The sequence below is a fragment of the Mustelus asterias genome, chromosome 5 (genome assembly GCF_964213995.1).
Source record: "Mustelus asterias chromosome 5, sMusAst1.hap1.1, whole genome shotgun sequence".
Lineage (NCBI taxonomy): Eukaryota > Metazoa > Chordata > Chondrichthyes > Carcharhiniformes > Triakidae > Mustelus > Mustelus asterias.
The window spans coordinates 75,329,055-75,355,826 of record NC_135805.1 but is presented as its reverse complement, the minus strand read 5'-3'; the positions used below and the strand labels follow the sequence as shown (position 1 = coordinate 75,355,826).

The 26,772-nt window shown below is 41.3% G+C and overlaps 1 protein-coding gene across 1 annotated transcript in view; it reads left to right on the top strand.

Moving 5' to 3' along the window:
• Positions 1–26,772, top strand: part of mtcl3 (MTCL family member 3) — a 65,238-nt gene that overhangs the window by 35,932 nt on the left and 2,534 nt on the right. Inside the window, exons 4-6 of the mRNA XM_078213555.1 lie at positions 4,310–4,381; positions 7,861–9,075; positions 9,690–9,876. Coding sequence (XP_078069681.1) covers positions 4,310–4,381; positions 7,861–9,075; positions 9,690–9,876 — 1,474 coding nt within the window. The remainder of the gene's footprint in view (positions 1–4,309; positions 4,382–7,860; positions 9,076–9,689; positions 9,877–26,772) is intronic.

Genomic DNA, 26,772 nt, shown 5'->3' with positions numbered 1-26,772 from the left:
AAAATGCTGGAAATGCTCAGCAGAACTTCAGTACCTGTGGAGAGAGAAACAGCCTTAACATTTAGGATCTGTGATCATTTATCGGATTATCTCCATAGCTGTTGCCAGTGCTGCTGAGCATCTTCAGTATTTTCCCATTAATGTGACAGTCTGTGACTCTGTAGTTCCCTGCTGTGGTCACCAGGTGGTAACATGGGATAGATTTGGCATCCTTCCTCTGAGAATTTTAATTTTCCCTTTTTCCTTAATCAACTGTAGTTTCTAGTTTTCATATTGAGGAGTTGCAGAAAATGTTTTAAAATTAAGAGAATTACAATAACAAAATGAAATATATCTACTGCATTGTTCTTTGTGTTTTACTTAAGGTTTTAAGGCCTTTTTAATGCCTTCAAAAGGACTGGGCTTCAGATAACATTTTTTAACCTATGGAACTCTATAGCATCCCCTCCTCCACTACCAATGAGCTTTTCAGCATTCATCTAATCTTCTTTCAGTTGGCTTCCATGTTTTTGGCTACATCTCTGTGAAGCCTAATTGCAAGTTGTAGTGTAGTATGAAGGTTGGGCACATAAAGGGTTGACGTGGGGCTGAGTACCAACCACACAATGATGTAAGAGGACACGTGACCCACACTTAGAGGTCATTATAGTATTGAATGGAACCATGTGTAGAAGCAAGCATGGAGAGGGATTTTAGCTTGGATCTTTACAGTACCTAAGTACATAGTTCCTCGCAATTAATAAATGCTTGTTGAGTTGCCTAAGACTACAAATAGCTTAATAATACCTAGAATCACAGAACCATACAGCGCAGAAGAGGCCCTTCAGCCCATCGAGTCTGCACCAACTCAATGGAAACACCCGAACTCCCACCTAATCTCATCTGCCGGCACTTGGCCCATAGCCTTGAATGTTATGGTGGGCCAATTGCTCATCCAGATACTTTTTGAAGGATCTGAGGCAACCCACCTCCACCACCCTCCCAGGCAGCGCATTCCAGACTGTCACCATGCTTTGGATAAAAAAGTTTTTCCTCACATCTAAACCTCCTGCCCCTCACCTTGAACCTATTTCCCCTCGTGACTGATCCTTCAACTAAAGGGAACAGCTGCTTCTTATCCACTCTGTCCATGTCTCTCATAATCTATGCCTTGATTGATAAAGGCAAGTGTCCCATATACCCTTTTCACCACCCTACTAACATGCCCTTCCGCTTTCAGAGATCTGTGGACAAACATACCAAGGTCCCTTTGTTCCACAGAACTTTCTAGTGTCCTACCATTCATTAAGTACTTTCTTGTCAAATTACTCCTTCCAAAGTGTATCACCTCACACTTTTCAGGGTTAAATTTCATCTGCTACTTATTCCGTCTATATCTTCTTGTAGCCCAAGACATCCTGCCTCACTGTTAACCACCCGTCCAATTTTTGTGTCATCCGAAAACTTACTCATCCTATCCCCCACACAGTCATCAATGTAATTTATATAAATGATGAATCATAGGGGGCCCAACACAGACCCCTGTGGTATACCATTGGACACTGGCTCTTCTGTAGACTTTCCCATTTGTAGCTGTCCCCAGTCTACCGTGGCCAGATCCTGTCTTATTTTACTAAATTCCACTCTCCCCCAATCCAAAACTTTTTTTGCAGCTTGTCTATTTCCTTGTCCATAACGAACTTAAATTGTACCATGTTGTGATCGCTATCACTAAAATGCTCCACCGCCACCACCTCAACCACCTGTCAGGCTCCATTCACCAGAATCAGGTCCAGCACAGCTCCCTCCCTTCTTAGACCCTCCACATATTGATTTAAAAAGTTATTCTATACACATTTCAAAAAATCTACTCCATCCAAGCCCTTAACACTATATATATCACACCTACCGTTGGAAAAATGTAAACGCTGAGATCATGAATGCTATTATTGTGTGGAATCCACCAAAACTGATGGGGTAGGTGTGATGAGATAATACAGTGTGTGGACTAAACGGGGATAACTTGTGAATACGTTGGATAAGGACTGAGGAGTATAAGGATCTGGTACATAAAGGGTTAACGCGGACTCAATATAGTAGTACCACCCATGTAAGAGAATATGTGACCAACACATAGTGGTTGGTGTAATGTTGGATAAAGCCATGTGTGGAAGCAAGCATTGACGTAGCTCCTGGGCGGAATTCTACCCCAAAAAATTCGAAGTGTCGAATTTGCATGCAAACTGGAGTAATTCACGCTGTTTTTTCAGTGGGTGTTCAGAGAAGAATCTCCCACAATCTGTGCACTGCAGAGGCCACCAGCATGAATATAATTAAATTTCAGGAGGCGGGGCCTATCCCCACTGGAGAGGCTGAAATCAGTGCGCTGAGCGGGCTACTGCGCGTGCACTGATATGTCAGTGTCGAGATAGCGCATGTGCCGAGGCTTCGCACTGATGGCCTCCCGATTGCTGACCAGCTCGATCGCTGGCCCCATGACCATTCCTGGACCAGCCTTGAGCCCCACTCCACCGATTTTACCCCCCTCGCAGTCCCTGCTGACCACCTCCCCCAACCCCCAGCCTGCCCTGATCGCTGGCCTTCCTGCTTCCCCCACCGATCCCTATGCAGAGTGGCAACGGGTCCCCTCCCCCACCAAATGCCCTGCTCCCTTCGCACTGCCTGATGCCCAATGGGCAGTGCCAAGGTGCCCACTGGGCTTTGGCATTTGCCCCGTGGCAGTGCTGGGGGTACAGGCTGGCACTGCCAAGATGCCAATGTCATGCGGGAACCCCCCAAGCCCAACCCTCTAAGGGGCCTTGATTACATCCCGCCTTCACTCCAGTGGGGTCGAACCGCCAGCTCCCCGAAAGTGGAGAGCTACTATAATCCCCGCTGGAGTGAAATACTCAAGCAGGGTGGGAGATGCTAGTTGAAATCTCTGGGCTGGCTAATTATATTTCAGTTATATTAGAATGACCATGTAAGTGGTCTTTGTGCCTTCCCACTGATTTCTGGTGTGCAGCAGACGCCGTTGGTAATCCGGCGCTGGAAGACGCAAGTGGGTGCGAATGCTCGTACAAACCCTGCGAATTGGTTGGCGCGAGAATCTCCTGCAGCAAATCTAGTGCAACGGGATGGCAGAATTGCAGCCCCTATGTTGGATCTTTACTTCTGTAGATAGTTTCTAGTATTTAATAAATACTTGCTATTGAATTAACTAAGGTTATGAATACCTTAAGACCTACTGAACTATACCCGAAACTTTACAACACACTGGGCATAATTTTGATTTTGGTTGGCAATATTAAACATTGTTATTCATCTCTCCTGATTGTTATTTCTATTAGCATCCAGTAACCCTTCACCCTGTGACTTACATTTGGTCTACTGATCTTCATCTGCAAGTTGCTCTGCACTCCATTCCCACCCATTCCATAATACTGGCATTTAAATGAAGTTTTGTGTCCTGAAATGTGTGAATAGCCATAACCCGTACCAGTTTATATCAACCTCCTTGCTACTGAGATAAAAGATGCTGGTCTAGAAAAAAATCAACCAGTCCTTTGAATGGTTCTTGTAAACCTGTCAACCAGCTGCATGCTATGAGTAATATGCTCTCGAGCATAAAATAGCAGCTGTTATTTGTCACAATGTGTTGTAGATTTAACATTGAAAATGCACATTATAGCAATTCCTACAGGAATAGCAGGTATTGGAAGTACTTATAATGTATATTCAATGGAATAAATGTCTTGTTTATTGAATTTGATACATAATATAGCTGGATATGTGCAAGTTGTTAAGTTTTATGAAGGGCAGCTGAGAAATATATGTAGGTTAGGGGGTTAAGAATGATATAAAGGATCTGAATGTATTGGTGGACAAAATGCAGCCCATTTAAATATTTCACCTGTACAATTGAAATGTTTTTAATCATAAAACATGACAGCTAAATCAAAATAAATATTATTTGAAAATAGCCCAACTACAAAATTCACAAATGTAACATCATGTGGGGCAACAATTGCACAATTTAGTACCATAATATTTTAAATTATGTATTTGATCTCACTAAAATTGAGCTGAATACAAAGAAACATGCGTTGATTTTTGTTTTGCTAATTTGCTGTTAGAATCTATCTAATTATCTGCACAAAAAATGTAACAAATGAACATCGATGGGTATAGTACTGATGGCAAAGAGGTTCCAAAGGACTTTTCATGAATGTATCAGTTGACCGTGCTAAACAGTAATGAATATTTTTCCATTCATTAGTGGTCAAATTAAAAATTACCATCTTGATACCTGATTTCTTTTCCTTTGTAGTCTTCATTAAAGCGGCGAGGAAGTAAAGACCTGCAAAAATCTGAGAAGAAATCCCAACAGGTCACTCACGAGGTATTGTGATTATTAAGAGGTTTATAATAGATTTTTGACAGTACTATGACAATTTTTCAAGAGATTTTTTGAAGACTAATAGTGGCCGCTGTGTGGATTAAAAGGCACCATTTTTAATAGAAACTAAAAGACGCAATATTTTGTATGGTTTTGAGGGTTAATTGTCCAAATTTGTACCTATGTGACTTATGGGGGCTTATAGTGGCACTCAGAAGTTGCAGCATTGATCTTATTGCCTCATTCACACCCCCCCCCCCTCCCCCAATAGGTTCACTGGCATTGCCAGCTGGTCTTGGAATTGGGCAGCCAGAGTGACTACCTGGTCCAAGCTGACACCACATTAAGGCATGTACATAGTGGTCCCATGATGTGCCGGTATATAGGGACTCCATTCAATTTTCCAGACCTAATGAGCAGAATGGGCTCAGCACACGCTGTAAGTATTAGTACCTAGATGTAGAACAGCCTAACTACTAATCCTTAACAGGATCACTGCAGAGTAATCAGAGCTCAAAAAAATGGCCCCATTAAATTTTAGATATTTATGGAGTCAGAAAGAGCATTAGAGCTTACATAAGTCCATCCCATTGACTATCGGGCCTTCATGTACTCACACTCAGCCTGTCCCCAATGCACTCCCTGTGATTGCCTCTCCTGTTGCACTTTCACTTCCACTTCACTTGCACTTTCTCAGTTCTGGGGAGAAGTCATCAAATTTTGTGTGCCTCCTTAGCTCAGTAAGCTGTTTTTGAGTGTTGATTCAATAATGATACTTCTCTATTTCAAATGAAGCCCAATCATTAAAATGGCTCGGGCACCACACGAGGACATTAAGTGGGTGACACAGTCCCTGCCCACTGTACAACTTAAGCCCACCGAACTAAGAATCAGTATCATGACGTTAGAATATTACAACATCCTTAGCTTTGCATCTCTTCTAGCCTATATTTTTAGATGTTCTCCACTGCTTTATGTCAGCAGTGGCAGTGCAAATTCATTATTAGGCCCTGGAAGCATGATCAGAAGTGGCCAACATCCATCAAACCTATGCACTTTTATTTGGGCATAAGGTCATTCCTCAGCAGCCTCACCAAAAACCAACAAGATGCTTATTGTCAAGTGGCAATGAGCAGCATAATGGTCCCCTGAAAGCTGCATGCATATGTGCAGGTTTTATGCAATTGACGTTCATTACTTAGTATGTAACCTTTTGGAAAATGTTAAGGGAGTGCAGATTTCCTTTCAATATTATTTTTTATTCATTCATCATCACACTAACTGCTGCAATGTTTACCTTCAGATTTACTTCCTCCAATCTCACTGTTTTTCATTGACCATTTTTACTTGTTGGCCTCTGACACTGTTTCCTCACAGGTTCACTCTCCCGAAAACTAAGTCTGTACAGAGATTAAACCTCAGCATTATCGGTACCACAAACGAATGAAAGACAGCACTCCTGAAGTATTGCGTTGAAGTGTCAACCTGAATTATTCTCTTAAGTCTTACAGAACAAGATTTGAACTGAGAGCCTTCAGACTCAAGTATGATCACAATACCAGCTGAGCTAATTTGGCACTGACACAATTAATGTATTTATCAGTCCAAGCCTCTAGAGCAGTAGTTCCCAACTAGTGTGCCATGGAGATCCTCCAATTGTGTCATGAAAAAAGATTCAAAATTCATGCAATTAAACTAAAATCAACCTTCGTCTTCAGCTCTGAGGTTAGTTTTTCCAAGACCCAATGAATCTTTTTTATGTGCATGACCAACAGGACTTGGAGTTGAAGACAAAGGCCCTGCACAAAAAGCGAAAACTCAAACAGGGTGCAAAAACCCTGGGAGGAATGAGAGAGACAGGAAGTGGTTAAAAAATAGTTCCTAGTAAGGGAAGAAAACAGAGAAAATAGGAGGTGTGCCTCAATTTTTTTTATAGCATACAGGTGTGCCATGACATATAAAAGGTTGGGAACAACTGATCTGGAGGCTTGGACGATGAATACATTAATCACGAGTTCAAGTCCCACCTTGGGCTGTTGTGAATTCTGTCAGTATCAAATTAGCTCAGTGATCATATTTGAGGCTGAAGTTCTCAGTTCAAGTTCTGTTCAGTAAGCCTTGAGTACATAATTCAGATTGACACTTCAACACAATACTGAGGCATTGCTTCATTATCAGGAGTGCTATCGTTCATTCATTTGTGGTACCAATAATGCTAAAGTTCAATCTATCTCGGCAAACATTTTATGTTTAAAGAGATGAGCTTTCAATATTTATGTTACAGTTTGCAGGATCATCAGATTACTGTGAAGATAATGGGACCTAAAAATCTGAGTATGACCTGTTTCAACCAAATAAGTGAGCTTGAAGCATGGTGCACACTTGCTACCTAATCTGCAATTGGATCAGCTGATTTATGACAATTTTTGACAAATTAGTTCTATCAGTACATTCCGGTATTGTTTTAAGTTTTTAAATTTATGTTTATTTATTAGTGTCACAGATAAGGCTTACATTTACACTGCAATGAAGTTACTGTGAAAATCCCCTAGTCGCCACATTCCGATGCCTGTTCGGGTACACTGAGGGAGAATTTAGCAAGCCCAATGCACCTAACCAGCACAACTTTCAGACTGTGGGAGGAAACCGGAGCACCCAGAGGAAACCCATGCAGACTCCGCACAGACAATTACCCAAGCTGGGAATCAAACCCGGTTCCTGGCGCTGTGAGGTAGCAGTGCCCATTAAGTTAAGGTTTCATTAAATTGAGGTGGATTTTAAATTGAATAGTGCACCTCTGATGATCTTTTAGTTATATGTATGGTGTACTCATCAACTCTGAGTTTGCTGACCTATATGACTCCCGGTTGAGTAATGCCAAATCCTCGTTCTTGTTTTCAAAGCCATCCATGGCCTCACCCTTCCCTATCGCTGTAATCTCCTCTAAGCCCACATCCCTCTGTGATAGCTGTGCTCCTCTAATTCAGACCTTTTGAGCATCCTTGCTTTTAATTGCCCCACCATTGGTGGCCATCCAGCTGCCTAGGCACCGAGCACTGCAACATCTCTGCCACCAAATCTCTTCCCTCTCTATCTCTTTCTTTTCCTCCTTTAAGATGCTCCTTTAAAACTGCTCTCTTTGGCCATTCTTTTGACCATCTTCTCTAATATCACTTCATGTGGCTATGCTTCAAATTTTGCTTTTAACACTGATATGAAGCACTTTGGGATCTTTTATTATGTTACTGTTGTTATACAAATACAAGTTGTCTTTGAAGTTAACTTTTCATATGCTGGTAGCTGAAATTGTTCATTCCAATAGAAATCTTCTGAAGTATGAAAAACACAAACTGTTGTTCTGTTTCACAGATTCACAGTTGTACAAAGCCACATTTACTTGTTTGTACTGTTTCATTGGTATCTGTTACTTCAAATGATAGACATGAGAATCTTTGTTTTTGTTCATTACCCCCACTCTCAAGGAGGACAATGATGATATAAAATGCCAACTACAGTTTGTCAAGGAAGAGGCAATTTTAATGCGCAAGAAAATGGCAAAAATCGATAAAGAAAAAGATAGACTTGAGTGTGAGCTGCAAAAGTACAGATCCTTTTATGGGGATCTGGATAGTCCTTTGCCAAAAGGTGAAGCAGGAGGGCCACCGACAACTAGAGAAGCTGAACTAAAACTTCGCCTCCGTCTGGTGGAAGAAGAAGCAAATATCCTGGGAAGGAAGATAGTTGAGCTTGAGGTTGAAAACAGAGGATTGAAGGCTGAGTTGGATGATATAAGGGGCCACTATGAGAAAGAAGGAGCAGCCGGTGAAGATTATATTGGTGTCGGTGCTTCTGCTTTTCGGGATCAAAGTGAAGCTGTGTCAGAACTAAGACAGAACTTGCAGCTTGTTGAGGATGAAGCAGAATTGCTGAGACGAAATCTGGCTGACCTGGAAGACCAAAATAAACGACTTTCTGCTGAGGTCAATAAGTACAAGTATAAAACAGGAAGTGTGCAGGATACTTCCAGGAATAATGATAATTCCAAAGTTACAGAAGTTCTTCAAGAGGAACTCAAAGCAGCCAGGATGCAGATCAATGAACTCAGTGGCAAAGTCATGCAGCTACAATATGAAAATCGTGTGCTAATGTCCAATATGCAACGCTATGACCTGGCATCCCACTTGGGCATCCGTGGCAGCCCCAGAGACAGTGATGCAGAAAGTGACGCAGGAAAGAAAGAAAGTGATGATGATTCTCGGCCTCCTCACAGGAAAAGAGAAGGGCCCATTGGTGGAGAAAGTGACTCTGAAGAAGTTCGCAACATCAGGTGCTTACAGACTCCACCAAGATCTTTATTTTCTACAGATGGCAGATTGCTTCAAAAAAACCTCAAGGACCGACAACAAATGTCGGACATACGGCTGGAGGCAGAGCGACTGAGCAGAACTATAGATCGGTTGATCACAGACACAAGCACAATTATAACTGAAGCAAGAATTTATGTAGCAAATGGTGATCTATTTGGCAGAATGGAGGAAGAGGATGAAAGCAGCAGGATTAGAGAACACGAACTTCTCTACAGAATCAATGCTCAGATGAAAGCATTTAGGAAGGAGCTGCAAACTTTCATAGACAGACTAGAGGTTCCAAAAACAGCAGACGAAAAAAATACAGAAGAACCTTTGTCTGTCAGTCAGGTAAGCAAGGTCCAATGTCAATTGTTTAATATAATTAAATGTTGACAACTTCAATGTAAAATTTACATTTTTGTAGCATACTTCATATATGCTGGTAGGTACATTGTTGGTTATTGTATTGGGTAACATTTAGCAAAAGAAGGCAGTTCTCTGGACGTTAGCAGCATTTAACCTAAATGCACAAAAATGTTCAGCTAGATTCCCAGATAACACATGACGTGACACATAGATGTCGTTAAATGTTATTCTTAAGTTCTAAGTAACCTTGGATAAGTTCAATAGTGTGCATTGCAAACATTATCTATCCTGACATACAAAGTTCTGACAGCAGTCATCAGTTTTATGTATTAAGTTGTTTACTATTTTATCTGCAGTAATATACTCAAAATTATATTGTGACATTTCTATACTTGTATTTTTTCTAAAAACTCATGTTGCTTCTATTGATATGTGTATGGCTGTTATTTAACAGTAATTCTTGCTTTTTGTATTTGCCTGCCCAGATGTTTCAACCTATTATTTTGCTTATTCTCATCCTTGTATTATTTTCATCATTGTCATACGCCACCATATTTAAATTGGTTTTTCTTTTCACACTTTTCTTTGTTCTGTAGAATCTCCATCCACTTCAGTATACCACCTTTTTAGTTTGTTTATTTATTTTAATATCTCATCAAGAATTCAGCAAATACAAAATAACACACATAGCGTTCAAGACATTACAGAATCACCATATGCAAAGCTTTGTAAAATACTGGAGACTACCAATTTTCAACTTGGATTGTTACAGGAAGCCATTAGGTGAGTGATTTTCTAAATTGTTTTTCATTTGGTTAACTTTGATACCGGATAAGAATATGAGCTTACAACATCTTTATTGTACTGAGCTTCCTATGTATGTTGCTTATAAAATTAACAAAACCATACCAGGCTAATGATAATCTATGACAGTGAAAAATTAAACAGTATTTATTTCACTGCGGCATCATAGTAACCGTAACAACACAAATTATCTCCAGGGCACTGGTTTCATTGGTAGCAATCTCATCAGTGAGTTAGAAGCAGGGGTGTCATGGAGACAATACCGAATATGCCCTCTTTTTATTTTTGGTTGAACCTCTGGGAGGATGCCATTCCAACTGGGTGGGAACCGTGGTCACCTTTACTTCTTCTGCTCGCTGGAGAAGATTGACAGCTACGTAGCTATCCCTGCTGATGAGATAGAAGGGCTGATTTTGCACAATGTACATCAGCTCCATGATCTGTTTATTGATGTATTTCAAGGGTTCCTGTATTCTGCCAATGATTGGGAGTTGGACCCCCCCTCAATTGCCACTCTGGCATCTGAAACTAACTTAAAGTTGTTTAGATGGCTGTTTACAATGTTGTCTGCATCCTGGAATGAAGAGCCTCATCAGCTGATGTTTCCTAAAAAGAGAGGCTGAGTACCTTCCAGGTCACTGGCCTCAACCTCATGGATTGCTTTCAGGTTGTCTGTGTGATGCTAGGATCCTGATTTCAAAGTTTACTGAAATGTTCCTAACTGTAGCAGTGGATGCGCTGGGCAGTATTCGCAGGACATTGGTCTTTCCTGTGATGACACTTTGCACTGCAGTGTTGCCAAGGTTGTTCATCTGGGTGGTTCAGATGTGGCTTTCTCTGAATTGGCCATCCCTGCACTTCTGTGGCTTGATGTGGCAGAGTGAGGTGTGGCTTTTTCCCTACGAAATGTTCTGTGTTGGTTATGCAGTTCAGAGTCTAACCAGACAGACAGCCTTGTCAAGAGTAAAATCATCTTTGGCTTGGAGGAGGTCAGAGAGCGAATGGTCTGCTACACCCACCATGATTCTGTGTCAGATGAGTTCAGATTTTAAGTTGCCATATTCTACCTGCCATGTGGTAGAGATCATTGATGAAGCATAGAAAGAGGGCAGGGTGGGAACCTGAGTTGCTCCACTTTAAAAGTTGTTGGCATCATTGTAGAAGTGGGAATTTCAGAAATTCTGGAATTTTCATGGATGCACCAGGATTTGGAAGCCTTTCTAAATCACATCTGTGGAGTGAAAGTGGGAACCATGGGTTGGAGCCAATAAGAGTATAAAAGATTAATAAAAATGATGTTGTCTCCTTTACAGCTTATCATAAAATTATTTGGCCTGAGTTGTACCTATCTTTCCAAAAATAAATGATGATGATGCTGTGATTGTAAAATATAAGTGACCATTAAATAATTTGGTTGTCAGGTTGTTACTTCTGACAAGTAACAAGTTGTAAAGTGACAGAACGGTGGCAATGTCTTCAGATGCATTCATCCACTGATCATCGCTGGATAAAGTGCTATCTTACATTGTATAATATTAAAAGGCCAGCCCAGTGTGAGGTTCAGAACTGATTGTTTAAACTCTCCACATTAGTTTCAGCCATTCTTTATGGATCAGTTCAGTTATCTATTTGGCTGTTTGCAAGCTCTGTCAGATGTACAAACAGTTGTTCTGCTTTCAAAAGCACTGCTAGATTTGAAGAGCAGAGTTTGTTTACTTAGCTATCCTATGAAACATGAGTTTGATAACTTGATTGGCTTCCAAAGCACTAATGAGTTCCGAAGTACAGAGTTTGTTTATTCAGCAGTTCTTTGGAATGAGAGTTTGATGGCTTTGACAGATTTACAAGCTTCTGAAGAGACTAATTGATTTTTAAGTGCCTATTCAAATGATGATTTTATATTTTGACAGATTTATAAAAGTGCATTATCAGTTAATGTTTAATATTGACAAATTTATTAGCTTTTCAACGACTTCCTAATGTTATTATGGGGCATGTGAGTTCTGTTTATAAAGTGGATACTGGGTGAGTGGCCTAGGTGATGAGATGATGAGTGAAGGGGAGATGTGGAGGGCTGTAGGGATGAGGGGGTATTGCGGGGTTTTTTCAGAGGCTAAGTATTGAGCTTAACTTTAGCTAATACTCGGGAAGTCAGTATCCTGGTTAAAGACATATCTTTATTTGACCAACGATCACTGGGAGAAATAGCATTGGGCAGTACAACACCTCTTTGAAGAGAAGGCCCTGAGCATTCCAATACCACTCTGAAGTTACAGTACATCAGACAGGACAATTATACATTTTCAAGTTTGCTTTTCCCGCCTTCCCATTAGTTATGAATCAGTCATCATTAGTACAAATCAATCATTGTTAACAGTTGCCATACACCTTAGCCAATTACATTCTACCTCTGACATCATGGGATTTCATTGGTCCATAGAATCCAGATGTTTCTTTCTCCCTGTCGCATAGCAATCCCTGATGCTTAGCTGTAGTGTTCAAAGGTACTGGTATCACCAACTCTCAATTCCATCCATGATCAGACAGTTGGTATTCCCATGTCTGAGAAGCACTGTCTTATCAGTACAAATTGAACAGCTCTATTCATACTATGGCTTTGGGAACCCGTACAGTCGGTTACTCATGCTGATAAGAATATACACATTCCGTGGTTTAATTGTTCCAAAGAATGTGGTTCGTCTTACTCAGTTTGCATCCCATCATGCTCTGGAGCAGCCTGCCTTTGGCTAAAGTGTACAGATAACTTTAAAAATACATGTTCAAATTCAAAATACATGTTTAAATCAGAAATACTTGTTCAAATCTCTTACTTGTTGAAATCTCTTACTGTGATTATATGCGTCTTTATGTCGACAGAACCCCTGTTAGTCTGTAACTCTGATCTGGAGTAATTTCACTTAGTGCTAGTAGTTTTATTGGTGTCTTATATCCCTGATTATTTGAAATTTCTCTAATGGGGGAAAGGTGGGTGGGAAAGACTTCACACTGATCTGGAGGTTTAACTTAATGTGGAGGAACTGCTGGTGTCAATGAAGAACTTTTATTGGACAGAGGTGGGCCTTTTAATCTGGCCACCTTTGCATCAGCCTGTCCCTTTCTGTACCTCAGTAACAGGCCCGACTCCAAACCAACCTTCCCTCCAAGGCAAAAGAATCCTGCCTGTTGGATGGGAATAGGATCACAATGTTGGGATTAAATATAACTTCTGATTCCCACCTCCAAAGGAAATTTCCAAACTGTGTGTCACAGGGAGGATTGTTCATTTTTGTTGGTTGCTGTTTCTTACCCTGCTTGCGAATACCACAAACAGCTTATGGAAAAGATGCCAGATCAGAAGTTTGACTGCTCTAGTTAATCTTCAAATTGGACAATTACCTTGATCCTCCCGCCAGCCCCTATCATGCTTAACCTCATTATTTAAAAGGGAACTGTTACAAAAGTAAGGTCAGCCCAAGATATTTTCTTGGATAAATTGCGAACTAGTCTCTTCTGTAATTCGATCCTGTATTACTTACTTTCCTACCTAATAGTTGAGGCCCAATATTAATAAATAATATTTAACCTGCCTTATTTATCAGTCAGTAAATTAGTATACTTGTCTATTCCTGTAATTACTGTGTGTGGCATTGCCCCTTTAAGAGGGCAGTCACGTGATCACTCCGTGACACCACTGGGGCCTCCACAGGCTGCTGGTAGTTGGGGATTGGAGCCTGTACAATGCACACTTAAAAATGAACATCCTGATATTTTTTAAAAACCTTGTAATGGTTATGGCAAACATCTATCGCCTTGCTTAAATTTACTTCTGTTCTTCTTTGTAAATGAGAACAATAATAAACCATGGTTAGTAAGTTTGCAGATGACACCAAGATTAGTGGCATAATGGACAGTGAAGAAGGTTATCAAGGAATGCAACGGGATCCTGATCAATTGGGCCAATGAGCTGACAAATGGCAGATGGGGTTTAATTTCGATAAATGCAAGGTGATGCATTTTGGTAGATCAGACCAGGGCAGGACTTACTCAGTTAATGGTAGGGCGTTGGGGAAAGTTATAGAACAAAGAGATCTAGGGATACAGGTTCACAGCTCCTTGAAAATGGAGTCACAGGTGGACAGAGTGGTGAAGAAGGCATTCAGCATGCTTGGTTTCATTGGTCAGAACATTGAATACAGGAGTTGGGACGTCTTGTTGAAGTTGTACAAGACATTGGTAAGGCTACACTTGGAATACTGTGTGCAATTCTGGTCGCCCTATTATAGAAAGGATATTATTAACTAGAAAGAGTACAGAAAAAATTTACTAGGATGCTACCAGGACTTGATGGTTTGAGTTATAAGGAGAGGCTGGATAGACTGGGACTTTTTTCTCTGGTGCGTAGGAGGCTTAGGGGTGATCTTGTAGGGGTCTATAAAATAATGAGGGGCATAGATCAGCGAGATAGTCAATATCTTTTCCCAAAGGTAGGGGATTCTAAAACCAGAAGGCATAGGTTTAAGGTGGGAGGGGAGAGATACAAAAGGATCCAGAGGGGCAATTTTTTCTCACAATTCAGAATAAATTTCCATAATAATTCATTAGCCCCAGAGAGAATTTCAATTCCGTGGTGTTCCTTGGAGTTGGTGCCTGCTTACTGTCCCTCATCTTGTCCTCCATCGAATAAAGGCCCTTGCCATCCACCTGATAGCCCAAATAGGCCACAGAACTTGCTTGGAAGACATATTTTTCTCTTTTCAGATGTACCCCAATCTCCAAACATTGCCAGATTTGCTGGGTGCTTGCATTCCGAAGTTTTTGTGACAAGAGTGTCTGGAACAAGTTGCCAGAGGTAGTAGTAAAGGCGGGTACAATTTTGTCTTTTAAAAAGCGTTTAGACAGTTACATGGGTGTGATGGGTATAGAGGGATATGGGCCAAACTTAGGCAATTGGGACTAGCTTAGTGGTTTAAAATAAAGGGAGTGGCATGGACAAGTTGGGCCGAAGGGCCTGTTTCCATGCTGTAAATCTCTATGACTCTAAATTGTCCTGTTGTGGTTACCCGGTAAATAGTGCTTCTTGGACTAAATGAATCAATCAATGCCTACTTTGGGCTTGACAAGTTCTAGTTTTAAGATAGATCGAAGATGAATTAAACCGTACCTGCCTTTCACAACTGACCAATAAGATGTGCTTTTCTTTTGTTGTGTGTCCACAGGAAATTGAGGGATGACCTTCTGTTTGCAGGTAGTTAGAAGAACTTTCAATCTAACCAGCTACTGCTCCTGACTGGATGGAAATTCCTGTCAACTAACTCATCCTGTATGGACAGAATTTAGTTCTTCCCAGCATTTCAAGTGTAATTGTCAACCAGACGTTCTTAAACCTATTTTCCTATGTCACCAGCCATAACAAATTCAGCGGTTGGTTTTTAAAGGAGATCATGAACATACAAATCCTCTCTTTGTCCCAACATGGCTGTCCTTTGGACCTACTGCTCTTATGAACAAGATTTAATGTAGAAGCAATGCCTTTGATTCAAGTTACTTCAACATCCCTTCTGTGGCAAAATGATTGAAATTTAGATATGCAACTGGCAATCACTTTGATTTGACTGAAGGATGGATCTGTGTCCTGGCAAGAGGTGAAGAGGATCTTGAAAAGTCTTCCTATACTTCCAGGTGATTTATTAACATTGTCTAGTGTTTTGCAACAGGTTCACTAAATGTAAATTTAATTGATGGAATCTATTGCTGATATGATTTCTGTTGTTGTATTTCTGTCTAATTTTATTGTGATAACCTCAAATTATGAGTCAGCTGTCAACATTACCAGTTATTTTCAAAAATTAGAATATTGCGTGGAACGCCAAGTGGAATTTTGATCCATTACTGCCAAGTACAAGATTAAACAAACTAAAATGCTTGAGGTCCAATGAATAATCTATTTTGTTTGTGAAGGCAGCACAAAGTTTCACAAGTACTGACAAAGTGTGAGTCCTCTATCCATGAGCTCATTCTTCAAGTGTGGGCCCAGCGTTGAGTTTTAGCAGATTGACTGTATAGGCATCACAACCTGGGAAGAAACCTGACTCCTCTAGTTATCCACAAGGGCACCCTGATTAGTGCTTAAATAAATGCACCCCCACCCATGGATATGAGATATGAGGATCCTCCTCGCCACCCCCACCACCCCACCCCACAAGCACTGGGGCATTGAAGCAACCCTCCCCACACACACAAAGGAAAGTACCCCCCCGCCTCCCAATGGGGCTGCTCAGAGGGCCTGCCCTTGGCATCCTGACATTGCCCTCTGAAGCAGTACCAGGGGGCAGTTGCAAGGCACTGCCCGGGCATGGCCCTCTTCCTCCCCGGATCTTTATTTACCTGTGCATCCACAACTGGTTCCCCTCAACTGCTTCATGTATTTAAAAAGCAGGGGGGAAATTCTAAATGAAGGGAGTGATATGGTGGGGAAGCCCACTAATTACATTAAAATTTATTAAAATATATTGAATAAAGGACAGAAGCCTCGTTGCTTCACCGATGAGAGGTGAGAAAAATTGGAAAATGAGATCTCGCTGGCGAGAATCTTGTTTTCCGATTCTCACTAGATTTTGCACCCATGTCGCCGTTTGTGTTCATGGCAGATGTGGGCGCAAATTCGCACCAATATTAACCATTTGTTAGATTTGCTGTTGCACCCTTCTTCTCAAAAAATGTTGCCCTCAAAGTTGCTAAAATTGAGAGCTGATCAAAGTGCAACAAAGAAACAAGACAACTCACTTCTGTGCTACCAGAGTACCCAACAGGGTCCCATCTTAACTCATTAAATTTTATGAACTGGGATATAAACAGCAGAACTACTGAGAAGCAGGGTTAATTAGAGTGGGTGAGGTCAGTGTCATAGAAATAAAAATAAAGAGAGGGAAAGAACTTTGGATTAACAGAGAGAATAAAAAGGCTGAAATGAAAAGTAAGAAAAAAATTTAAAATGACATTTCTATAATCTCCCTAAAAAAATCAACATGTGAAGAAATGAGAAAATACACTTGTTCATTTATCATTAATTTTCTATGCCAGAGATGTTTATTAGCAATAATTAACAATTACTATGCCTTTAAATAGGTATGTACACTATAGTCTTAAATACCTCTGGCGCGTTTAGTTCATATCTATCTTACAAATATAGCAACTTCATGATATGCAATTCATGTAAATGCTGAGGCAGACCATGAAATATTGTTTTCCCAAAACTAACAGGAATGCACAACTTGGATAACAACTTATTATTCACATTAAACTATGCATCTGCTCATTGCCTGAATTGCTGTACCATTTATGTTTCTTCAGTCTTTCTTTGCTAACGCAAAGAGGGGGGGGGAACTTTAACCATGGAAAATGGGCAGATAGGGGTTAGATGATGGGTGAAAGTCTTAAAAATCAAAATCCCAACCTACTCATCTCCAACCTGCCCACTTATGGCTTTAATGGAGGTGGGAAGGTGGACAAGCAATTAGCTTGTTTCAAATAAATGAATGGGCTCTTCCAACATTATAATGATGTTGCAAGCCTCATTGTTAATCAATTTTAAAAATTTAACTGCAGACAGCTGGATTATCCAAGCTTTTGGGAACACAGCAATTACATCCAGTTCAGGACTGTTGGATGAGTTAAGTGTATTTATACCAACCCTGCTAATCCAGCATCTGTGCCTGGGAAAGCACACGCAATCATCCCTCCAATACCTTTCCAAGAACGCCATGCCTGATTCTATCTCCCTGACCTTTTTTGTGTTCAGTAAAAGCCCTGGATATCTTTGACCTTTATTCCTTTTGAAACGATTAGTGCAATGGCTATGTTGCCCATTTTTTTTCTCCTTCCTGTGTTGGTAATTCAAGCTGACTGATTATGAATAGTTCTGTCCCTGGGAACTGGGCTTTTTAATCACTGGGTTTCTGCCAACTCTGCAAGCCAGGCCCTTCTGCACTGTAGGGATTCTATGATTCTAATAACAAGGTTCTACTGCTGGACACGCAGTAGGAAGATTTTCAGTGCAGCCTTATGCCAATAAAGTGTGCTCACTTCATATTAAGCAAACAGAAGTTTTGCCTGTGCGCATTTCTCAGCAACTTGCTTGATAGAGTACTGACATGATTATTTTCAAGGTGAAAATTCTTTTCAAACATGCTGATAGGATCACTGCACCCCGGAAAAATACTGCATTTCGTTTGCTTAAAAACTTTATCAAAATGATTGGAATGTTTGATTGCATTGCTGAACATTAACAAATGACATTTAAAATACAATGGAGGTCACCTAAACTCCTTAATAATCCTTTTCAGTCTGGCACTAATATTTGCAGGGGATTTTTGGATTCCAATACCTCAATGTAAGCTATTGAATGGGATTTGATTATTACCTAAGTCTGGATGTTGCATGTACTTCTGTTTATACAAGTAGAGTTTGTTAACAATGTAAGCTTTGAGGAGGGTGCAGAAAGGCTGTAAAGAAACATGTGCTGGACACAAACAGTCACTTGGTGGTACAGACCTAAAGATGCCGAAAAGGAACAAACGTTTTACAGGACAAACTGCGAGAAGGCCAAATTTCACGAATAATTTATACAATAGGAGAAAAAGGTGCTTATTGGTTGGCAAGTCAACTCTCATTGGCTGAGGCATTGCCGGGGAGGAAGCAACCATAGGCTGCCCAAGCCCCCACGTGGACAGTGAAATCCCCGACCCAAAGTGATTTTGCGCCCTTGCCACCTTCAGTGCTTCCTCCAACTTGGAGGAGGAGTGATTCTTCAGCCGAAAAAGGGCAGTATGTGGCAACCAGTAAAAGGTTTCCTTGTCCATGTTTAACCTGAAGCCATGAGACTTCAATGTTGAGGATTGTTCAGGCTACTCCCTCCCGACTGTGTACCACTGTGCTGCCACCTCTGCTGGGTCTGTCCTACTGGTGGGACAGGACATTTCCAGGGATGGTAATGGTGGTGTCTAGGACCTTATCTGTAAGGTATGATTCCGTGAGAATGACGATGTCAGGCTGTTGCTTGACTAGCTGTGAGACAGCTCTCCCAATTTTGGCACTAGCTCCCAGATATTAGTAAGGAGGACTTTGCAGGGTCAACAGAGCTGTTTGTTTTTTGCCATTGTCTTTTCTGGTGCTTAGGTCGATGCCAAGTAGTCCATCTGGCTTCATTCCTTTTAATTTACTTTGTATTGATTGATACAATTGAGTGGCTTGCTGGGCTGTTTCAGAGGGCAGATGAAAGTCAACCACATCGCTGTGCCTCTGAAGTTACATGTAGGGCAGGCCAGGTAAGGATGGCAGATTTCCTTCACCAGATGGATTTTTCCGACAATTGGCAATGGTTTCATGTTTATCAGCAGATTCTTAATTCCAAATATTTTTATTGAATTCCACCATCTGCCATGGCGGGATTCGAAACAGGGTCCGCAGAACATTAGCTGAGTTTCTGGATTAAAAATCGAGCAATACCACTAGGCCACCACTTCCTCTCCATATTGCTCCATCATTTAATATATTTAAGGCTGAGATAGTCAGATTTTTAGTGTGTCAGGATATTAAGGGGTATGGATGTGGGGAAACTGGAGTTGAGGCAGAAGATCAGCTGTGGTTGTATTGAATGGTGGAAAAGGCTTAAAGGATCATATGGCCTAATGCTGCTTATATTTCTTATGTTTTATTCTTATGAATTTAGATTGTGTAATGTGTTGGCAAACTGTTTCTTTATAAATGTGATACATCTATTCTTTAATTTCCTGCACCTAAGCGACACATGAAGTTTTGAGATAGAACAATGCTATTTGAATTTGGAAGAGCAATAGTATTTACACTTAAAGAATTACAGTATGTTGATCATTTTCAGAGAGTGCATATTTTTACTTAACTCAAAATGTGGTGATTTAGCGTTTATCAGTATAAGATTTTAAAACAGCAGGGTCAGGAATCATTATAATCTATCATGAGTTGTGAGATATTTGTTTCACTTTATCTAAAGTGTTTAAAAGAACTATCAGTTAGATGAGAGAATTTAGCCCATAAGGTTAACTCTAATGCCTGGCTTTAAAGTGCTGTGATATGCTAAATTGTTAAAACTACCCATCTTTTCTTATTTGAAACTGGCATAAAATGTTTAATTTGAAATTGAAATATGCTTAATTTTTTTAAGACGTGTCTGGTGGAATTTAGGGAGCTTTCAATTTCAGTTTTGCTGATCTCTACTTAACTCAAAATTGAAATGTCTGAACAAAACAAAGCAAAAGTCTGCAATGCATTTGTTTGTGCAAGGTTTGAAACTAATACAATGGATGCCAATGTTAACTAAATAGCTTAAGTGAATGTAATCAGGATTTTCACAGCCGTGATAGCCATTCACAGTGTTGTTAATGATAATATTGTGATTAGTTGTATGACTGAGAAAACTGGTGTTCAGTTTCTGTGTTCCTGGTTTAATTCCTCAGACTCCTATGATGATAAATGACAGGGCATGCTCCAAACAGTTACAATGACCACTGATGCGCTCCAGCACTGATCCTGCTAGAGTTTCTGGTTCAGTGGGAGGACAGCTCATTAGCATTGTACTGACAGGCATCCACATTCACTATGGGCCTATTTCTCGTGCCTGTCCTATATGTGCTGCCTGCTAGAGAGATGCTCAGGCTCCTCTCAGACTCTAGAAGAACCTCATAGTGACAATGAAAAATATAAAACAAACCCCTTATCTTTGGGGAAGTGGGATCTAAAACAGTTTCTTGGGTAACATCCTTTTCACCATGGGTGCATCTGACTGACTATACCTGCTGTCAGGATTATCATAGAATCATAGAATCCTACAGTGCAAAAGGAGGCCATTTGGCCCATTGAGTCTGCACTGATCACAATCCCACCCAGGCCCTATCCCCATAACCCCATGCATTTACGGCAGCTAATCCAGTAAGGGGCAATTTAGCATGGCCAATCCACCTAACCGGTACATCTTTGGAGTGCGGGAGGAAACTGGAGCACCCGGAGGAAACCCACACAGACACGGGGAGAATGTGCAAACTCCGCACAGTGACCCAAGCCGGGAATCGAACCCGGGTCCCTGGCACTGTGAGGCAGCAGTGCTAACCACTGTGGTTATATTGGGACCCATAATGTAGCTGGCAATCTCAGCATAAGCAGTTGTTGTCTCCGATTCTACCAGATTGGTGCCAACAGCCTTGGAAGTAATGGACAGAAGCTCTGCTGCTTGCAAAAACTCCCAGTTCAGTTTGACTCAACATCTGCAGAGTTTTGTTTTTATTTTGGCTTAGTTTGGAACCTGATTTGAGCTGTTTCATCGGGTTTCCAACAGATTTATGATGATGTTCCCCAGAACGACCAAGGAATTTGACGCCCTATTTAAGGTCAACAGCATGTTGTAGTTTTTTGGTCCTTTGCCAGCATTATGTTTAGAGACACAGTGGTATTAGCAAATGAAGTAAAACTTCTGCCCATATAAGTAGTACTATGTGTGCCCAGTGATGGGATGATTAATGTGAACTTCACGATGTAATATGGAAAGTCTCTGCAGCAAGTATATAAGTGGATTAATTTTAAACATTGCCTATGCCATATTGAATGTAAGGCTTTTACTGGTGCTCAAGACATGAAAGCAAAACTGTCAGTTATTAATCTTGTGCACAAAGGAAATGTTCCTAACTTGCTTAGGATGTCTGCAGATATCTGTGTTAATTGATCTGCCTTGAGACAACATTGTGTAAAATTCTGTAAGTTTGAAAAGCTAGATTATACTGGGAAGTAGGAAAATATAGAGAATGAGAGAAGCAAAGTAAAGAGAGAGAATGAGAGAAGCAAAGTAACAGTCAGAATGCCACAATGTAAGAAATCAACATTAGTGAATTGAGAACTAACTTAAAGGAAATGTGCTGTTATATATTTTTATTTGATTTATTCTGATAAAGAAGATATTGATAAAGCAGTAAATCGAGTTTTTATATGATGACTATCAGTGAATACTTATTTTTAATGTCCATTTAGTAAATGTTCTTATGTGTTCATTCTTTTTATCAGCTATCATTTTTCTCAAAATTTTTAAATCCAAGAAATAGCTGATTAAGATAGAATGATGCTCAAGCAGATTAAAGTTACGTATGAATTAGGAATAGGACTTGATAAGTTTTTGCAAGCAGCAGAGCTTGGCCCCTCAAGCCTGTTCCACCATTCAATTAGATCATGGCTGATCTGATTGTAACTCCCAACAACCCCTGTTTAGCCCCCTCGTTTATCAAGAATCTAACTACCTCTGCTTTAAAAAAAATATTCAAAGACTCTCTTCCATTACCTTTTGAGGAACAGAGTTCCACAGACTCGCTACCTTCTGAGGGGAAAAAAATTGATCCTCAGCTCTGTCTTAAATGGGTGACCCATTATTTTTAAATATTGACCCTAGTTCTAGGCTAAAACATTTCTCTCCTTTCCGCCATCTGTGAATCAACAGATAATTTGTAGGAATAGAGTTATCCTGCCAAAGAGGATATTGGTGACTTCCCTATAGAGGGATACACAACGTATTGCCTGATCTGACGCAAGTTCTCAATAGCTCATTCAAATTAGCTTGGGGCACAAGAATTGAGAGCTGTAGTTACTTTTTGTGCCACAATGAGGGTTGTGAATCTTGATTGGAAAACTGACTACAACAATCAATAAAGTTTGTCCACAGCTTCTTAACTGAAAGAAGTTTTGGAAACTGCATCTGGATTTATGCGTCATAGAAAAAGAGGTAGGCCTTTCCGCGCCTGCCTCCTCGCCAAGTTTAAATTGACTTACTGGGCTGCATGCCCAGCTTTACCAGCACTTCCCCCTTTACCACCACGTTCGCCCACCTGGAATCGGCGCGAAACAGACATGTTCCATATAAGTCCGATTCGGACACTCCATCAGTGAGGGTTAGTGAGGAGGTTCTGCTTGAGATTGGTTGGGGGGGAGGGGGGGAAGAGGGAAGGTGGGTCCGCTGCCACTCTGCTTGAAATCGGTAGGGGGGAATGGGGGGTCTGCTGCCACTCTGCCTGAGATTCATGGGGGGGGGAAATGGGGGGAGGGGCCCGTGATCAGTCTGGATGGTGAAGGGCTGGGGGAGGATAAGGGGCTCAGTAATGTTGTGGGAATGGGGCGATGCCTGTGGGGGCCAAGGGGACATTATCTGGCCCAGAAGAATGTTGTGGAGATGCCGGCGTTGGACTGGGGTAAACACAGTAAGAAGTTTAACAACACCAGGTTAAAGTCCAACAGGTTTATTTGGTAGCAAAAGCCACACAAGCTTTCGAAGCTCTAAGCCCCTTCTTCAGGTGAGTGGGAATTCTGTTCACAAACAGAGCTTATAAAGACACAGACTCAATTTACATGAATAATGGTTGGAATGCGAATACTTACAACTAATCAAGTCTTTAAGAAACAAAACAATGGGAGTGGAGAGAGCATCAAGACAGGCTAAAAAGATGTGTATTGTCTCCAGACAAGACAGCCAGTGAAACTCTGCAGGTCCACGCAACTGTGGGAGTTACAAATAGTGTGACATGAACCCAATATCCCGGTTGAGGCCGTCCTCGTGTGTGCGGAACTTGGCTATCAGTTTCTGCTCAGCGACTCTGCGCTGTCGTGTGTCGCGAAGGCCGCCTTGGAGAACGCTTACCCGAATATCAGAGGCCAAATGCCCGTGACCGCTGAAGTGCTCCCCAACAGGAAGAGAACAGTCTTGCCTGGAGATTGTCGAGCGGTGTTCATTCATCCGTTGTCGCAGCGTCAACTGCGACGCTGCGACAACGGATGAATGAACACCGCTCGACAATCACCAGGCAAGACTGTTCTCTTCCTGTTGGGGAGCACTTCAGCGGTCACGGGCATTCGGCCTCTGATATTCGGGTAAGTGTTCTCCAAGGCGGCCTTCGCGACACACGACAGCGCAGAGTCGCTGAGCAGAAACTGATAACCAAGTTCCGCACACACGAGGACGGCCTCAACCGGGATATTGGGTTCATGTCACACTATTTGTAACTCCCACAGTTGCGTGGACCTGCAGAGTTTCACTGGCTGTCTTGTCTGGAGACAATACACATCTTTTTAGCCTGTCTTGATGCTCTCTCCACTCCCATTGTTTTGTTTCTTAAAGACTTGATTAGTTGTAAGTATTCGCATTCCAACCATTATTCATGTAAATTGAGTCTGTGTCTTTATAAGCTCTGTTTGTGAACAGAATTCCCACTCACCTGAAGAAGGGGCTTAGAGCTTCGAAAGCTTGTGTGGCTTTTGCTACCAAATAAACCTGTTGGACTTTAACCAGAAGAATGTGGCAGGAAAGCATTATATCTTTTTTTTCTGCACATGCGCAGTTGGAGGTGCCATTTGGAGCTGCAGGATTTAAGTCCCGCCCACAGGCTTGTGCAGCGCGATTCGGACTTGCTGCTATTTTTGCAGGCAGCGTGTGAATGGGGGTGCCTCAAGAATGAATCTAAAAGTCGGATCTGTAACACTCCCAGTTTCAGGTCTGCCCAGCACTTAGAATCAAAATGGTAAAATAGAGGCCAACTTTCCCGCAATTGGAGTACATCCTACTGGATCGATAGTGATAGGATTGTGTAGCGCTTCTGTGATTTTTACCCGATTCATTTGGCTTTTCAAATAACATCAGTTCCACTTTCTCCAACAAATAATCAAGGAAAGTGTGCAACAATTATGAAATTTATAAGGTTATTATATTTTGGAACTGTAGCTTGAAATTTAAAGTAAATGTGGGGGTCATGTGGCGTGTTCTGAAGTCTGCCTAACAGTGATTAAATGGGTTCAATCACTACTTTTGAATCCTGAGTTCCAGTGAAGCCCTTGCTAGTTGCATAGAAGCTACCTCTCTCACACATAATTTAAAGACCCACAGCAGAAAAAAAAACCTATATTTGTGTACGAATTTCTCGCCACATGGATATCAGTAGTCCAAGAAGACAGCTCACCATCACCTTCCCAAGGGCAATTGGGGATGGGCAATAAATGCTGGTCTAGTCTGCAAAATCACATCCCGTGAAAGAATGCCCCGTAAATAAAAAAGAAACACTACACCGACAGTCTCAAGGAGAACTTTTATGATTCAAAGATTCAAAAATAGCATATGATCCACAATTGAGAACGAAAGTGCCATGGTGTTCCAATGTTGAGTAAATAAACAGGATGCAAAGAGATGTGCAGCTTGGAGATCTATTACAAAAGTCAAATGTTTTCGATACCGGAAATCTGAAATTCACGGCTTTCAAAAAGGTATTGAATAATTATCTGAAGAGAAAAAAAGTAAGGGCTACAAGGAGCCCTGTAGAGAGCTGGCACTGACATGATGAACTGAATAACCTCCTCTTATGCTGTAATCATTTTATGATTCTATGAAATAAAAACAGAAAATTCTGGAAATACTCATAGATCAGCAGGACCTGTGGTGAGAGAAACCAACATCATTTCAAGTCAATTATCTTTAATCAGAATTAAACTTGTCCGGTTATCAACCCCTTTTCCACTGTCATAGCTTTTGCTACTAAATACTCCTGCCCTCGACCCTATTTATAAACCTTCATGTTTGTTGATTCCTGCTCTTCCTCATACTTGGTTAAAAGCTGTGCATCTCTAACATCTTCCAATTATGATGAGAGGTAATTAACCTGAAACATTGGCCTTCTTTCTCTTAGTAAGAAGTTTAACAACACCAGGTTAAAGTCCAACAGGTTTATTTGGTAGCAAAAGCCACACAAGCTTTCGGCTTCTTTCTCTTACCAGAGATGCAGCTATCTGATCTGTTGCATGTTTTCAATATTTTCTGTTTAAATGTTGTTTATACATATATGCATAAGAAATTGTTATTATTTTAACATTGATAATGGAGGAAGACACTAACTAACCTTTCCAGTTCCAATTAAATGCAGAATAAAAAACTCCTGATTTAAGAACTGCAAGGTAGAAATGAGGCTAGGATGATCTTGTGACAGATGAATGGCATAGTGCAAAGGTTAGACTTTGTTATACCTGACATACTTTCATGAGTGACCTGTAACTCAGTTGTAGCACTCTTGCCTCTGACTCAGAAGGATCTGGTCCCCTCCAAAAGGTGCACAAAAATCTAGGCTGACACTTCAATGCAGTATTTAAAGGAGTGCTGCACTGCCAGACGTATCAGCTTCCAGATAAGATATTGGGTTGGATTTTACAGCTCCTGGTCAGTGTATTGATGGAGGGGTTTGTAAAATGGAGTGTGTGGCCTGTCCGCCCTGACCTGTCTCCCATTTTATACTGACTGCTTTTGGAACTACTGAGGCCCTTATGTGGCCAATTAATGGCCATTAAAGTGCTTCATCCTGGCACCACCAGTATTTTACCCACATTAAAAGGAGACCCATGGTAGGTAGATAGCCCAGGAGCTTTTACTCTGCAGGCTGCTGTTGGGAAAGAGGGGAGGACCTGTTTTTGGGGGGTTTCTTTTGCCCCTTGAGGTCACCCCCTTTAACTCTTTCCCCCTGGCCTGTCGAACCCAGTCCTCCACCTCAACCTCCTCACTGGAGTCTGCCAGGTCCCACCAATACCATGGACTTAGCTTGGTGCCTGGGCTATGTAACCTCTGGGTCAGGGACTGCCTGTAAGTTCAGCAGTGGCCATCACTCAAACCTGTGCTGCTGGGACAACAGAGCTGGGCCAGCAGCTCTCTAAGGCTGGACTTTTCCCCAGGTGGGGCAGGTGATTAACACTTGCTTTCAACATCAAATGGTTGTGGGGCAGCTGGCTTTTTGGTGGGCAGGCTCCCTACTGGCATTTTAGGCACCATGAAAATCCAACACA